Source organism: Aquila chrysaetos, chromosome 13 (genome assembly GCF_900496995.4).
Source record: "Aquila chrysaetos chrysaetos chromosome 13, bAquChr1.4, whole genome shotgun sequence".
NCBI lineage: Eukaryota > Metazoa > Chordata > Aves > Accipitriformes > Accipitridae > Aquila > Aquila chrysaetos.
The window spans coordinates 29,553,490-29,569,252 of NC_044016.1; the positions used below are offsets into that span (position 1 = coordinate 29,553,490).

Sequence of the window (15,763 nt, forward strand, 5' to 3'; positions counted from 1 at the left end):
TGTTTCCTCCTTGTGCAAAAATAATGTTATCTGCAGAAAAAAAATTTAGCTTTAATGCAAATAAAGAATTTATTTTAACACAGAGGAAAAACAGTATATTACACAATATATGACAAAATTTGTCATTTAGGTAAGCAGAGACCATGGAGCACATGCAATTTTTATGTGGCATCAAGAATCTGCTCTAGGTTTATCCACTTGTCAATTCAATATATCATATGTTCAGTTCTTAGTAAACACCCTTTCAGATCTACTTGCAAAAAAAGAAGCAATTCAAATGAAATCAGAGCCCACTGGGCAATAGTCTGAAAGATTAATGCTAGAAGGAAATGTATTAATGTAGCTTTAATTTATTTACAAGCTTTGACTTCTCTTCCTTTGATATATTTTAATTGGTACACTCAGTACTATCAAAAACTTCCAGGCACAAATATCACAAAATATTTAATTAAGAATAGATACTTTGTTGTTTCTTCTTTGTCACTTTAAATTTGCTGTTCCTTTTTTTTTTTTTCCAATCTGTTTTCTCAAATACATGACCTAAGCTAATCATAGAGATCTTAAAATACTGTAAACACTTATAGTTAATATTACCTTTTGCTTCAAGCTCCATTTTCTTTTTCTTTGCCCATATGTTATGGTAGTTTTCAGCCATCATCTCAGCCATAGCCTTATGAAAACAGAGAACTTAGTGATATGTGTTGCAACAGTTAACCCCCAAGAAGGACAATTTTCTGGTTGATATAAAATAAGAAGTTTTGTTCTCTGGGAGGTTCAATACAATCACACTGTAATGCTTCACTGAAAACAAGAGTTTTTATTGAAAAATTATAATATAGAATTTGGGTAGTATGGGTATACATATACATAGGAATTAGGAACCTAGAGCTGAAGAGAAAACTGTTAATATGAAAAAGGAGGAACCACAAAGAGGAGTAGTCTGGAAAGAGTACTGGGGTGTCAGACAGGGACTTGATTCTCAAAACAATGCCAGCAAGAACCCCCTGAAGACTGTGGTAAGGGAAACAAAAACAGCAAGCTGGAGGACTAAATCAAGATTGTTCCTGCTGGCTGTGGCAGACTGACTATAAACCCATAGATACAGGTCGAGGTCGATACTCATTTGTATGAGCACACTGTTAAAAGCACCAACCATTTTACCAGGGACTCCATAGATGCAGCCACAGTTTTTTACTCAGCATGAAATTCTCCTCCAGTGTGCACAATAGATAAGTAAATTCTTCCTGTGAAACAAACTCTTTCAGACTGGTAAACTAGAAGCTAGACCCCAAACTAAGCAAAACACAGACAAGCTCTCCAGTCTCTAACTAGTAGGAACTACTATTTCAACATGAAATAACTTTTTAAACCCACCTGTCCTGTCCTCCTGATTATATACACTCTAGTTGTATGCAGTGGTGGAATTTTCTGTAGATTTCACTTTTTACTTCTTTCATGGACCTACAGAAATATTCCTCTCATCTTCAATAAGGGTTTTGAGTAACCAGTATTTCTGAATATCAACTTCTTTATTTGGGAAAATACTCATGAATTCAGATAACAACTTGAAACTTGTCAGCCATATCTTGTTTGTCTATAGGACAATTTGTTTCATAAACTTTTCTCCAGTGGATACATTATTACACGTATCTCTTCTGTATGGTAGATGCCTTCTGTCATGCACACTCTGGTCCTGGTGTTTTGATAATCCAGATTAGGACCTTGGAAGAATGTAGTGTAGTCTGGGTTTTCTTTCCTTGGAAAGCAGGGTGCTATGAAGTTGGTCTCAAAGCAAGACCTAGCTACTCATGGAGCCAAGATGTGACCACTCAAGACCAAAATGTGAAGCATTTCCCAGACTTACAGTTTTAGACATGGTCATGATCCCTGCTAGCACAGTATATGCGCAGGATGATGTAAACATTAAATAGCACCAATTCTTACGTACTAGTTAAAAAACAAATAAAACCAACAACTTTGTTCAAACCAGATAACTTTTCCCAGTAATTTAAAACAAGATTGAGGAATCTAACCCTGAACTCCAATTTTAAAGATACTAAACAGTAAAAAAAAAAGTTCAAAATTACATACAGTTAATTTTTAAAACTCAGATCTCATTATAATATCTAACATGTTTGGATATTTCCTGATCGACAGTATCAGGACAATTAATACCTGAAATTGCATTTTAATTAAATTTGCTTAGCTTTTACAAAACAGATTTTGAAGCTGGTTTCAAAGAAGACCTCTCTTCATAATTAAGGACAAATGAATCATAAAGCCAACCAGCTCTGCTTTATCGCTGAGGGCTACAGAGCAAAAAAAAATTAATGACAAATGTTCGAGGGTATAGCATAAAAGAGTAAACAAGGGAGTAACAGAAGTTCTAATGCCATTTCTTTAGTGGTTTGTAACAGGATGGTTACTTTTGTCTGGGTTTGGTTTACTGCATCATAATACTATGATGATGTTAACATCAAGAGTTGTTTCCTGAGTATTAAAGTCCGCACAGTCTTTTGACTATGCTGAGTCTATACAAATGTTAAATGATGTAATTATAATGAAGCTGTTCCATTATTTTAAGATAAGAGTGTAATGATAGAAGTAGTGTTATTCAATTATCAATTTTATTAACTCTTTGGAATAATCAGCTATCGAATGTTTTAACACAAGTACGATAGTTAATTGGCAGCAAATTCTTGTTATTGTAAAGCTAGTCAGCAATATACAATGGTTAGAAATATAAAACTGGAAATGACAAGATAGGAATCAAGGAGGTGAAATCCAGTGTGAGAATTTCATCAGAGGCACAGTATAGTATATACTGTACAGTTAGCCAATTACTTTACTCTTGCTGCTTGTTTCACTGCACTATGACAGAGCTCAGTATGGGCAAACTTAATCCTGTGTTTCAGTAGTTTTTTGTAGGCAGCTTTGAACACCATGTTGCCATCACTAGACTGGTACAAACACTCACGCTAATTTAAAACTATATCTAGTGTGCGTCTACATAATACTGTAACCATACTCACAGTAAATTAGTAGACCGTAAAAACTAGCACCAAACTCCATCAAACACCATGAAAAAAACCCTAACTTTCTAAAGACAGAAACATTGTTTATTGCTTAAAAAAATATTGTCCCAAATACCAGCAATTCACGGATAGATCTGTCAAAAATCCTACCCCCAACTTCTTCATTCTCTATTCTCATAATATTTGTTGTAACAATGGGTCCTGATTCTTATTTCTTCAGTTTAGAAAAAAAAGCAATGACAAAATGTTTTGGGAAGACAGTGGAGAAATGAATGATAAACAGAAAAAAGCTGATGATGCAAGCTCTTCTAAACAGGATTCTCTTCAAAATGACAGATGTTCACAAAGAGAGCTGGGAAAATCAATCCAGGACTAAAATAAACTTTGAAGCTTTTCAACATGAACCATGTTTTTTAAAGCAACAAAGGATAAAAGAGCAATGATGAAAAAGACAAAAAAAAAAAAAACAAAACAACCCCAAACCAAAATCAAAGCATATCAAAGAAAGTAACATAAGGCATCAAATTTGTTTAAAATAAACTAGAAGAAAAGAAAAAAATAAGTTGTAAAAACAGGGTAGGAATATTAAGTCTTTCTGACTTACATGTAAGTCTCTGGAGAGGGTGACATTGCTCATGTCAATCGCTCGAGGAGTGTAACCATGGGCTGTATCTACAGAGATCTGAATGACAAACGTGCAAAACAGTGGAGTTATACAAGCATTTGATATGAAGTTACCATTAACAAGACACTGAAAGTAATGAAAGAACTTAAGGAAAAAGTCACTTGTATATCTCTAGAGAGCAAAAGGATCTTATGTAGCCCAACTAAAAATACATCAAGGGTGGTAAAATTAAGGGCGATTTCGGCGAAGGTCTACATATTTTGTTCCCAAAGACAGATAGCCATCAGACACAAATCGCCCTCATTCAAATGCAAATTTCACTTGAACTCATTTAAGACTTGAACTCATTTTGGATAATGCTGTACTAAAGTTATGATTAAATCTCTGCATTTTCTAGAGTTTTTTTTTCTCAGCAGGCTAAATTTCAGACAATCTAGTTTAAGGTGAATTCAGGCAAAAATCAAACTTTCAATTTGGCTTTTCAACCCTATTTCTACATGTAGGAATAGAATGTACTAAATACGTATCTTTTTGCTTCAGTCCCTCCTCCCCACTCAGAAAATATCACCATTTTGTCATTCTTTCTTCCTACTGCATAAATTTGTCACAGGTTTGCTCGTTACATTGACACAAATGTTTGAAGAAGGATAAACAATGGTGGAGATTCCCTGGTTGGTAAGCCACTGAATGCAAGAAATGTGGCTAGAAAAGGGGCATTGCTGGGCTCTCCTCTATGGATTCTGCTGTAAAAGATACATGTCCCTCACAGGTATATCTTTTAGAAAGAACAGTGTCCAGAATTTTGTTTCTATGTCTGATATTATTTTCATATGCATGTATATGAGCATGTATAAGGCCTAGAAGTTCAAAGGCCTCCTTTCAAATGGCAGGTATTTTTAATAGAGAATAGCACAAAGGATGTACATGCAGTACACAGTAAATAAATACTGATAAAGTATTGTTTTCTAAAGCAAACAATGCAAGCATTGTTACTTTAACATGAAGATACTGATTAAATATACTTAAAATTTCTCAGCTAAATGCAGGAAAATGCGATTTTGTGCATATGTGTGATGACAGCACAACACATTTTAAACACAGGATGAGTATTAATATGATAGTGTACTCTGGAAAACAGAAATATTTTAGGCTTCAGAAACTCTTCTAGAAAAGCTATATAATTTCATTACAGTAAGGGAAGACTGTAACTTAGCTACAAAAGCTGTTTTCATATGTTGATATAATTTGAATCTCAGCCGTAAAGCTATTCATTCTAATGAGCTTCTTATGCTTAAAGTATATACGAATATGTCTGTCAGCATAGTCTTTGGGGCTGCTATTATAAACACCCAAAAGTCGGTACATTTGGAAGTCAAGAATTTTGGAAGACAGTTAGAGCGTGCAAACCATAATGTGTAGTTTAGCCCAAGTGCTAAATCAAATCACTTGATATACACTTTTTAGTGTCTATAGAGTGGAGTGGCAGGTTCAACTGCTCATTTTTCACAGGTGTATCACCACTCACACATGTAAATAGTGCAGAGCTGAGTGGAGAGAAGAGGGAAAGATTTTTACCCCTCCATTTTATTTCCCCCATTGGTTTGGCTCCATGTGTGTCTGGGTGAATGAGAAAGAGATTTTCTCCCCTCCCCAGTTTAATTGCAAAGTATATGGAGCTCTAAGAGAATACAGTGTCAGTATTTCCCCATTTTATCTTTAACAGCATTTTGATTTGAGAGGGCTATTCTAAAGAAAAAAAAAATTCAGAATTTTGGCTGTCTATAGATGTAAACTTTATGCTGCATTAACATTGATGTTTGTATTAATTTTCCTTAAAAAAAGAAATAAAAATAATTTATATATGTACCTTTATTTATTTCTTTACATGCTTAAAGGCATCAATAGCCACCAAATTCAAAAAATAGCTGACTAAAATCATATTAATACTCACTATTAATGCATAATCACCTACTGATGTAAATAATTCTCTTAAATAATGTACTTAACTTTAAATCAAGTGAACAAATACATTCCTATTTCAGTTTTGTACAGTTTTTTTGAAAATGTTTATTAATATATTACTTTGGAAAAGGGAAAGAAAGTTCCAGCTTCAGTGAATAGAGAACCAAACCAATCTTCAGAGTTGTACAATTGCTTGTAAAAAAATGCTTTCACATATTTTTATGCTACAGGCTTATTTCACCACTTGTAAAATCAAAGATTGGAGAGCAGATTTTGCATGTCCTATTTTAAAAGAAGTTTTTAATAAAATGGCTCACTTGACTGGTTTGAGATATGCGACGTGTCCGATTATACAGTGCCATGGAATCTCCCTCCCGTGTTCTTTCAATTCGCCATCCCCATGCCAGCATAGTTTTCAGCGATTCTTTGATTGGCCATCGATAAATTTCTTTCTCCTAGAAGAATGCACATGGAATAATTGCCTTGTTTATTATGTACCTGTACAGAGCAAAAAATAACTATTGGGCTTTTGCCTGGTTATATTGAGATGCAAAGAAATGTACTGAAATCAGCCCTTATGGCCCAGGGATACTGCAAAGAAGCAAATAAATCATATAAGATCTTTAAAAGTTTATTTATCATTTTAGAGGTGGGCAGAATAATTCTGGCCCTGCAGGAAGCTGCTGATCACAGGGACAACCATGTTAATGGCATGCTCAGATATGAACTCAAAGGTTGGAGCAGTAATTACCTAGAGTAATATGGTGTTTTGTCTACCACATGAAACAAAAAAAAATAACCATAGAATCATAAAAAAAGTCTGTGTTGGAATGGACCTCTGGACATCATCTGGCTCAACCTTCTGTTGAGGTCAGATAAGCTAACCTAATTGGGCTATCAGTGGTTATCAACATTAGGTTATCTAGGGCTTGCCATGTCATGCCTTGAATATTTGCAGTGCGGGTGATCTCACCACTTCTCTGGACAACCTATTCCAATGTTTTAAGTTGTCAAGATATGAAGGATTTCCAGAAAGCATTTCTGCTGAAGCAACTTACACCCATTGCCTCTTGTCCTGTCACTGTGCATTCCTGTGAAGAGAATATATCCATCTTCTCTATAACTAGCATTTAGGTACTGGGAAACTGAGATTATATCCCTGTCAGCTTTCTCTTCTTTAAGCTGAACAAACCCAGTCCCTTGAGCCTTGCTTCATTTATCAAGTTCTCCAGCCTCCTAATCATCTTCATGGCCCTCTGCTGCAGACCAGACAAAGCCTAAACCTAAGTCTTCACTAAGCAAGTAGGCATTCCTGTATGACCTTACTGTAAAAATATACTGGCAACATGACACTTCAGTTTCACCGTAAGTTATGCCATGTAAATTCAGACATGAGAGAAAATAGGTTGAGTGGCCTATTTATTGTACAATAAAACTCTTCTATCTCTTTTCGAGATTTTGAGGAAAGCTACAATCACACATTAGGTGACACACTCCAGATAAATATTTAAACTGATGTAAACACAAGCCGATATTTTCACAGTGAATGAAGCAATCTTTCAATCACCCTGGATCAAGAATGAACAAATTCCTTACCTTTTCAGATAGTAACTTATATTGTTTCATTAATGGTTGCACTTTTGCAGATTCAGAATACGTTTCACCATATGTCCATCCATTGGCAAACTGAAAACAGTAATAATAAGAGAGGAAAAAAATGGGGAAAAGCAAAAAAATTATGAAAAATCCTATTTTTATTGGTACAAAGGAACCGAACAATGCTTCTGCAGAGCTGTTCTCTTAAAATTTCCTTTCTACTGTTTTCTCAACATTTTCTCAACCAACATTTATATTATCTGCACGTAATGAAATGAATTATGTAGCATGCCATCTTTTTGAAAATTAATGATTACACAAAGCTAACATTTCAATACATTTTTCTTTTAAATATTTATATAGAGCAGAATACTGTGCTACAGTTGAGGAACTATTTTTAATACTGGACACACAAACTGCACAAAGGAATAAAAACCCTAAAGAGGTTTTCTGGTTAAAAAATTGAAATTTCAAGTCAATAAAACTCTTAAACAACTAGCAAGTATATTTACTCAAAAGTCAACAATAAAAATAATGAAATGATGAAACACTATTTTGAAATACTCATGTGCATTTACAGAACTTTCCCTCCAAATGCATTTCAGAAAATATAGGTTTATATCTTACCTATGTAACAACTTGTAGCATTATGAAAAATAATAATATTCAGAGTAAAATATTTTTAAATGAAATAAAAAATAAAATAAATAAAAAATAAAAAAATCAAATATAAATTCTGATTTTGCTTTAACAGGAATATGGATTTTACCTTTTCCATTGACCATTTGTCATGAGAGTGTTCTGCATATTTGTTAATGAAATATTCTAGCTTTTCAGGGATTGTAATGCTGAAAGTGAAGAGAAAAATAGCCATTATATCCCACTATGACCCACAGTTTCAGAAATACGGTGGTAACTTATTGCATACGTCCATTATAAACTAAGTGTGCTAACAGTCCTTTTTGAAACAAATCATCTATTTTATATATTCCTATAAATTTTATTATATGCTTGAAGCACTACAACTTACAGCAACTCAAAAGTTATATGCTCAAGGCTTTATTTGGCCAACACCCCAGTGAATATTAAAAATATTAAAATCCTTATTACAAATAGAAAAAACACAAATAAATACACTGATCCTTCAAGAGATGTACAAGACAGTGCAGAAGTTAAGGTTTCTTAAGCAGTAAAGAAAAAGCAGCTATCCTTAGTCAAACAAGCACTAGAGACAGAATCCTCTTCCAAAAATAATTGATCGAATATCAGTATTTTTCTGCATCTGCATTCCTAGAAATGAAAGGGAATAATTCCTTCTTGATCACTTATGAAATAGCGGTATCTTCCCTCCTAAGACAAAGAATTTTGGCAGCAAAAGTGTTACGGTGCCATCTACTGCAAAGTAGAAGAGTCTGGTTTTCAATCTTCAGTCATAGGGTGGGAAAAAGCAGAAATGTAAAACAATGTTATGTCAGAGTAACAGTTTACAAGAGCCTAACCACACACAAACGTCAGAAAACATTCATTCAGCATGCTCATCATTTTTTTTTTATCGTCTGGAAGTGTGTACTTCAAGGGGAATTCTTCTAATGGTATAATACTTTTGAATAGTTTCAGAAATGCAATAAATTGACAAGTACAGTAATGTCATATTATCTATAGCTTCATATAAATAGGTCTAGGACTAGTAAGTAATGTGATGCAAGATTTGCTTGTTAAAAGAATATAGGATAGGTTGGAAGTGACACTGATAAAAGCAGTGCTTTCTTTGTCTTGAATCATCACAAAACTGTTGATTCCTATGACAATGAGGTGACTGATGATTTAGGTAATGTTAAGTAACATTTTCTGAGTTTTTCAGATAAATTCTGGCTACCTACAACTTTCATCTGAGATGACACCAGATAAAGTCATCTTCAATTAGTTAAATGATAGTATAATATCCTTAATAAGTTTTGTTAAATCTTTATATATCTTATATAAATCTTAGACAAATGAATTTTAATTGTCACTGATGTAATATTTATATTCCAGTCTAGATTATGGCTTTTACTACCATATTTCGATGTGCATACATACACAAGCACGCTGTAAGAAAGATATCAATCTACTGATGGCATTCTGTTCTGAATGTTAATACAGACAGAAAGCTCACAAAAGCAACTGAAGCAAATGTCTTACAAGAGGTATTTTTCAAGATATAGTGCATTACCACACTACTGTAAGACTATTCTATACAAAGGAGAACGGGGCACTGGCTGTAGCCAAAAATCAGGGCACAAAAATACCATTTAGATATGTGTTTTGTCTGGCTAATGTACTTAAAAGAGCACAGGCAGAGCCTGACTGCCTAGAGACAATGAAGATCTTTCTGCCCAATTCCCCATTATTCATAGTAAAAAGAGATTATATGAATGCATGATCATCATCATCATCACCACCATGTTCTGTAGGTACACTGTCATTCACACACACTGGAATTAGTGTCTTGGCACGTGTTAATAATGACAGGGGTGACGTAGACTAGCCTACTTTTTCTGCTCCTAAAATCATGCTGGTTTGTTTGCAGAAGACATACAAAGGTAACTGGACAGTTCTATCTTCAGGCTGAAAATGCATTAAAAATGTTCTAGATTGACCAGGAAATTAGTTATGTAACTGAATATTTATTGCTTTATATGATTTAAAATAAGTACATAAATAAAAATAAAAATATAAAGTTCTCCATTTTATCTAGAAGATAAGCGTTCAGAAGAGAATAAAAGCCGTAAGTTCACATAATAACCAACAACAGACTCCATCCCTCTTCTACACATTCGTGATAAAAAAAAACTAGTTGCAACAAAATAATCCCTTACTTTGATGTATCAACAGGTTGAGGATTAAAGTTCCCATCTGAATCCATTGAAGACTGTTTTTCCATCATATTGACATAATTTGATTCCATATAGTCTGGAGGTAAGGCCCCTGCAACTGCGCTCAAACAAGGCAAAGCCAATTTGAACAGTTCTTGTTCATACTTCTGTGGAACACACAGGGGGATAGAAAGTGAGTAGTGACTGGAAAGTATCAACATCACTGCTGAAACTGATACTAGCCATATGTGAAGCCAAGCAGCCACAGAATGGCTTTCTTACTCAGTGTGAAATTTAATTTTTGTTCTGAAAATAAAGGAAACAGAGTGTACAAAGCATATTATACACTATAGATAGAGCTAGGATCAAGTCTTGCTCTTGCTGAAGTAAATGGGAAAAGTATTGATTTCACCAAAAGCAACACTAGGCATTTTTCAGATGTTTGGGAAGAGAATGTAGCACAGGAATATGCATAGCATTTCTAAATACCTAGATTTGAAATGAAACTCATGGAATTTTAAGCATGTTGTTTAACAATACTCACAGAATGAATAATAAATACATACCAAGGTGTATTATTAAACTTTTGTCCAACATAAAATTGATTCAAGAGTGATGAAACTACAACTACTAAGCAAGGGACTATGGTTTAAGGAAGGATAGTGTGTGAGGTAGAAACGTGCAGCTTTCAGTCACCTGCAGATGCCTGAATTTGCTTTTAGGGCCCTTAAGTGCAGTTGACCTGTACAGATACACCTCAAGATTACTTCATCAGCTATACAATTTTTTTTAATGAGCAGTCAAAATGGTATACCTACGTTAAAGCAGAAGCTATAAGAAGAAGATTTAAATTTACTAAAGCCTATATTTTTCCCTTTAAAGTGGATAACACTGTGTTGTTAAAAGCTGGGTAAAAATGACAGATTAAAGAAAAAAGGTTACACAGCAAGGCTTTTACAGTAGGAGATGGATATTAAAATTAATTACCTTTTGAGACAAAGCATCAAAAATACCCCAGAACAACTTTCTGGATAAATGAAGTTCTTCTTCTGAGGCAGCACCAAAGTTACCCCATCCACCTGGCAAACAATAATACTTCCAGCATCTTTCATAATGATTTGTCAGCAACTAAAACAGAACATATTTTGAAAGCAAAAAAAATATAACTGTTGATGTTCTTCCATTCTGGCACTTGACCATTACACAGACACTGCCAGAAAAATTTCTAACTTTTATCAAGAAGCCATGTTGTGTATCTATTCTTTAAATCATTGGTCGATATACACACAGAATGAGCAGTTCTTTCTTTTAACATTGGTGGCATATGCAAAAAGCATGTGACAGAGGATAATTTTCCCCAACACCACAAGAACTCTCACAGTTCAGCTGAAGACAAGAATTCACCTCCATCTGTGTGCCACTATTCCAAACACTGCTGTTTGGTGGGTAAGATAGTAGAACCATGATTTCACCTAGGTCCCCATTATTATTTACATGTCTGAGAGCTATTCAACAATAACTCCCCAGTGTGACTCATCTCTTCTGTAGACTGTAAAACCTGCTATCGGTCTACCCTCCTGCCCTCTATTACAATGAGCAGAGGAGCTTTATCCTTGCTCCCTCTCTTTCACTAAACACGTATTTCAGGGATACTTTCTTTTTAAGCGATTACAAGATTCCAAATTATCAGGGACTCAAATGGTGCAAAGACCTGCTACTGGGTATCTGCCAAACTAAAACATCACAAATTTTGCGCTTAATGTGTTCCCTATGTCCCTGAGTCACGGGCAAGAAGAGGAAAAATTAGTTGCACATCTGTCAGTAAAGGCAATCCCAAACAAATAAATTCTGGCAATAGCAAAGTATGAAAACCTAGTCCTACTCAGGGGCAGATTTCCCTAAGGCACAGAATGATTGTTCTAAAAAATTTAGCTGGAATTTTAATTCAGAGTTTATTTTAATGGTTCCTCAGAGAAAAAGAGAATTGTTTCAACATCACTTTGCAAAGCATGTTGGCAAAATATTACAAGTCACAGTCAGTAAAGAGCTGACAGGATTCCCTTTTTTTCCAGTCAGAACAAATGCCAAAATGGAAAATGCAGATATTCATAACATAACTGTGCAGAAATAAAGACAGGCATTAAAAAAAGAAAAAAGTCCTGATGTGTTGATAACCAAAAACATAACCTCAATTCTGTGCAGTTCTGTTGTATTTGTCATGAATCAGAAAAAAAATACAATCCATATAATGCATTTGTATATCTTCAGATTTAAATAATCTATTATTATCTATGTACTATTTAAATTGTCAGATGATTAAAGAAAAGAGATAGAAGAACTTACATGCATATATAACGTAAAAAGACAGAAGTTTTATCATTCATGTAGAACTACAGGGGTCTCAGAAATATGGACTCTGAGTCTAAGATGTATTTGAAAATTTTTTTTCAAAAAAAATTCTATTACGCAATGGCCAGACTTGAGGTTTAAATCTAGCCAAGAGTAAAGGCAGGTTTACTCTTAGCCAAGTCCTTGATGAAGCACTGAATGTGATTTAAGAGGAAATAAAAACAAGGCAGCCCTATTCCAGAAATTTCACACCAAATTATACAGGAAAAGTATCACAGATTCGAATTCACATGCTGCCTAACCTGAGGTAATTTTTAATTGTAGAAACCAGCAAAGGTATTCACAGTAGATAGCACTCTATTCTGATTTAGCCTTCATGATTTCCTCCACTCTTCCCATTGAAAATCACATTTTCAGATGCATGATTAACTTGTAGCTGTCTCTTTAGACTACTATAACCTGTTTGCTAGCACAAGACCATAAGGAATACACACAGTACTTTCAAATCAGAAACACGTTAGTAGATATAAGTAGGAATCCCTTATTAAATCACTGAAAATAAGTTTACTGTCAGTGAAACCTTTGAAAAGTTCTAGTTCTATCTTCAGATAGAGAGTTCAATTTCCTCAGAAACTCCTATTACTTGTTTAGGTGTCAATGGTCAAAAATCAAGTGCCCAAGTGTCAAAAATCATTTGCCCATGCTACCACCATGGTTCTCTTCATATCTATATTCTCCCAAAGCCTGAATTGCCAAAAGGATCTAATTATTACTTCCTTCCTGTTCAGTTCAGCAATATGGGAAAGTCACTGCAGTCATGACTCTAGGATCAAAAAACCTGCTGTCCTAGATGAACAGATCTCAGGGAGCTGGGGTTGTTCTTTCCTGCCAAAAAACCCTGAAGGACCATAGCCACGCATGGAGCGCCAAGTTACTATTTGGTTTTTGCAGCACATAAAATGTCGTAATACATTAGAAAGGTCCCCTTGAGGGCACTATACTAAATTATCAACTGCTTTCCTCACACATAGGCACTAAAGAATGGCTGCTCTGGCATTGTTTGATTGAGCACTTCTTGGAGGACACAACCAAATTATGAAATCCTTAGCAGGGGAAAGACCACCATGCAGCAGTTCCTGGCTTTGAGACTGATGATTTAAATTCCTCATCTGAGGTCAGAGACCATAATCTGGCTAGTAGAAGCCTGCGTAACTCTGAGGAGTATTTTGGAAAAGAAATCGGATGTAAAATGCAATTAATCCTGATACGTGGCTTTTAAACCATAAAGAAACATTAAATAAGAAAAGATTAAATATCTCATTCAAAATTGTGGTGGGAAAGCCTTAAAAAGGACTGCTGAAAAACAGCAGTAGGTAAGGTGGGAAATGATATGTTTCTTAGAACTGCTGATGAAGTCTGAGGAATCTTTAAGGAATGTGTCATTTCAGAAAGGAAAAAAACACATTTTTCTTGTGCATTAGGAATCAGAATCAAAAGATATGGAGAAACCTTTGGGGGCTGAAAACAAAATGGAAGATTGTTAAAAAAACACGTATTGCTTAGATTTCCAAGCGCAAACCACAGAAAAAGAGTCCATTTTCCAAGATCATGGAGAACCAACACAGAGGGCAGAAGTAAGGGTACATACAGACTATCAATTGCTATCTTCCTTTCTGCACTGGATTCTGCCCCCTGCCCCCAAGGTTTTTTCTATTCTGTCTCCACATGGGCTTAAAAAAAGAGGAGAGAATTAAAGGAGAAGCAAACATTAGACACAGACTTCATAATTCCATATGGATGGGTGTAAATTAGACTGAATTCCTGCCGAAGCAGCAATTTATCATCAAGAACTATGGTCTTAGATTATTGCAGAGTGGAGATAAGGTTACAAGATAGAGAATATTCTCCATGCAAGTATTTTCTGTTGCATTTTGTTACAAGGCATGCTGTTGAATACTAAAAAATACTTTTACCTTGAGAGGCATCTTTGCATGTTCATTTAATAGAGGAACATCGAATACTAATCTTCTCAGCAAATGCTGCATCATGGAAGGCCGCAACTGCCTAAAAGCAGACAAACCATTTTAAAAAGGTGTACCAGCATAGTTTCATGTAAATAGTTAATAAATACATTAAAGCAACATGTCAGTTCTATGCCATTAAAATTCTTCAAATTCATAAAGTAATAGGATTTTGCTTGTGGCACTAAAAAAATGTGTCCAAAAGAAAGCAAGCAAGTGCATACCAAAGAAAACCTTCTGAATAAGCTGCAAATCAAATGCTTTAAAGAAGCAGAGAAAATATGTGATCTATAGACAGAGAAAATCAAGGAAAAAAACCCTGAATGTTGATATTGTGTATTATGATCACCATGACCATGAGAAACGGCTATAACATTAATTTCTTGCAATATATCTCAATGGCTTTTAAAAATATCCCAGAAACTAATAAGGACATAAAAGCACTAACTCTTTAGATGTACTAAACAAGACATGCAGCAGTGGGCACCAATTGGAAGGACAGAAGAAATAGGCATAGCATGTATGTTAGAATGGCATGGTCATTAAACCTTTCCAGATAAATAGCAAACACTGGTCCATTTTATTGGTTCTTATCAAAGTAATATATATATATAAAATGGTCAATGTGATATAGTTTATAAAGAAATGCTATACAGTACCTTTTTACAGTACTATAATATACATGTCTGTCATTTCTGAACACATTTCCACACTGCGCAAAAAAATCATGGTGAAATATTCAAAAAAACTGTGGTGATTTGAAAGCCTAAACGTTGTTAACTTTAATTAGAAATTGAATTCATAAGTGCCTAGTCAACTTCTGATAACTGATCCTGTAAGCTTATAAAAAAATTGGATAATAATCAACTGGTTTTGAGACTGCAGATACCCAGACAAAATTTGTCCCATAGGTGTCAATAATGAGGTATAAGAACACTAGTCATTGATTAGGATATCAAATGTAACACAATGTAAATAAACATCTCCCTAGAACTGTATAATCTGATCATCAACCATACTGCCAATCCGTACAGCTAAAAGTCTTTAAATGGCGCTTCAGTGTATGCACAATTCCACATTTCCAGAGCTTTGTCCTTTTGCACTAAGTCCTCTTAGTTAATTGCCAAGGTTTTAATTTTTAAAACTCTGTAATAGCAAAATAACTGAGAACTGCATATGAGTGATTCATAAAAGTTGCAAATTGAATACAGTGTATTTAAAAATATCACAATCATCTGCCAGAAAAAAAAATAAATCTTAATCATGCTACTGGTGGCATAGTTCTGCACTCCTGTATTTATCAATTAGCATTCCTGTAGA

At 34.6% G+C, this 15,763-nt stretch overlaps 1 protein-coding gene across 9 annotated transcripts in view; it reads right to left on the reverse strand.

The window, feature by feature from the left end:
• Positions 1-15,763, reverse strand: part of RYR2 (ryanodine receptor 2) — a 456,533-nt gene that overhangs the window by 120,063 nt on the left and 320,707 nt on the right. For all 9 annotated transcript variants that reach the window (XM_030034940.1, XM_041128385.1, XM_041128384.1 and 6 more), the window contains 8 exons: positions 14,396-14,486; positions 11,061-11,201; positions 10,077-10,240; positions 7,988-8,066; positions 7,219-7,308; positions 5,940-6,077; positions 3,640-3,717; positions 595-670 (listed from right to left, as the gene is read on the reverse strand). In XM_030034940.1, coding sequence (XP_029890800.1) covers positions 595-670; positions 3,640-3,717; positions 5,940-6,077; positions 7,219-7,308; positions 7,988-8,066; positions 10,077-10,240; positions 11,061-11,201; positions 14,396-14,486 — 857 coding nt within the window. The remainder of the gene's footprint in view (positions 1-594; positions 671-3,639; positions 3,718-5,939; positions 6,078-7,218; positions 7,309-7,987; positions 8,067-10,076; positions 10,241-11,060; positions 11,202-14,395; positions 14,487-15,763) is intronic.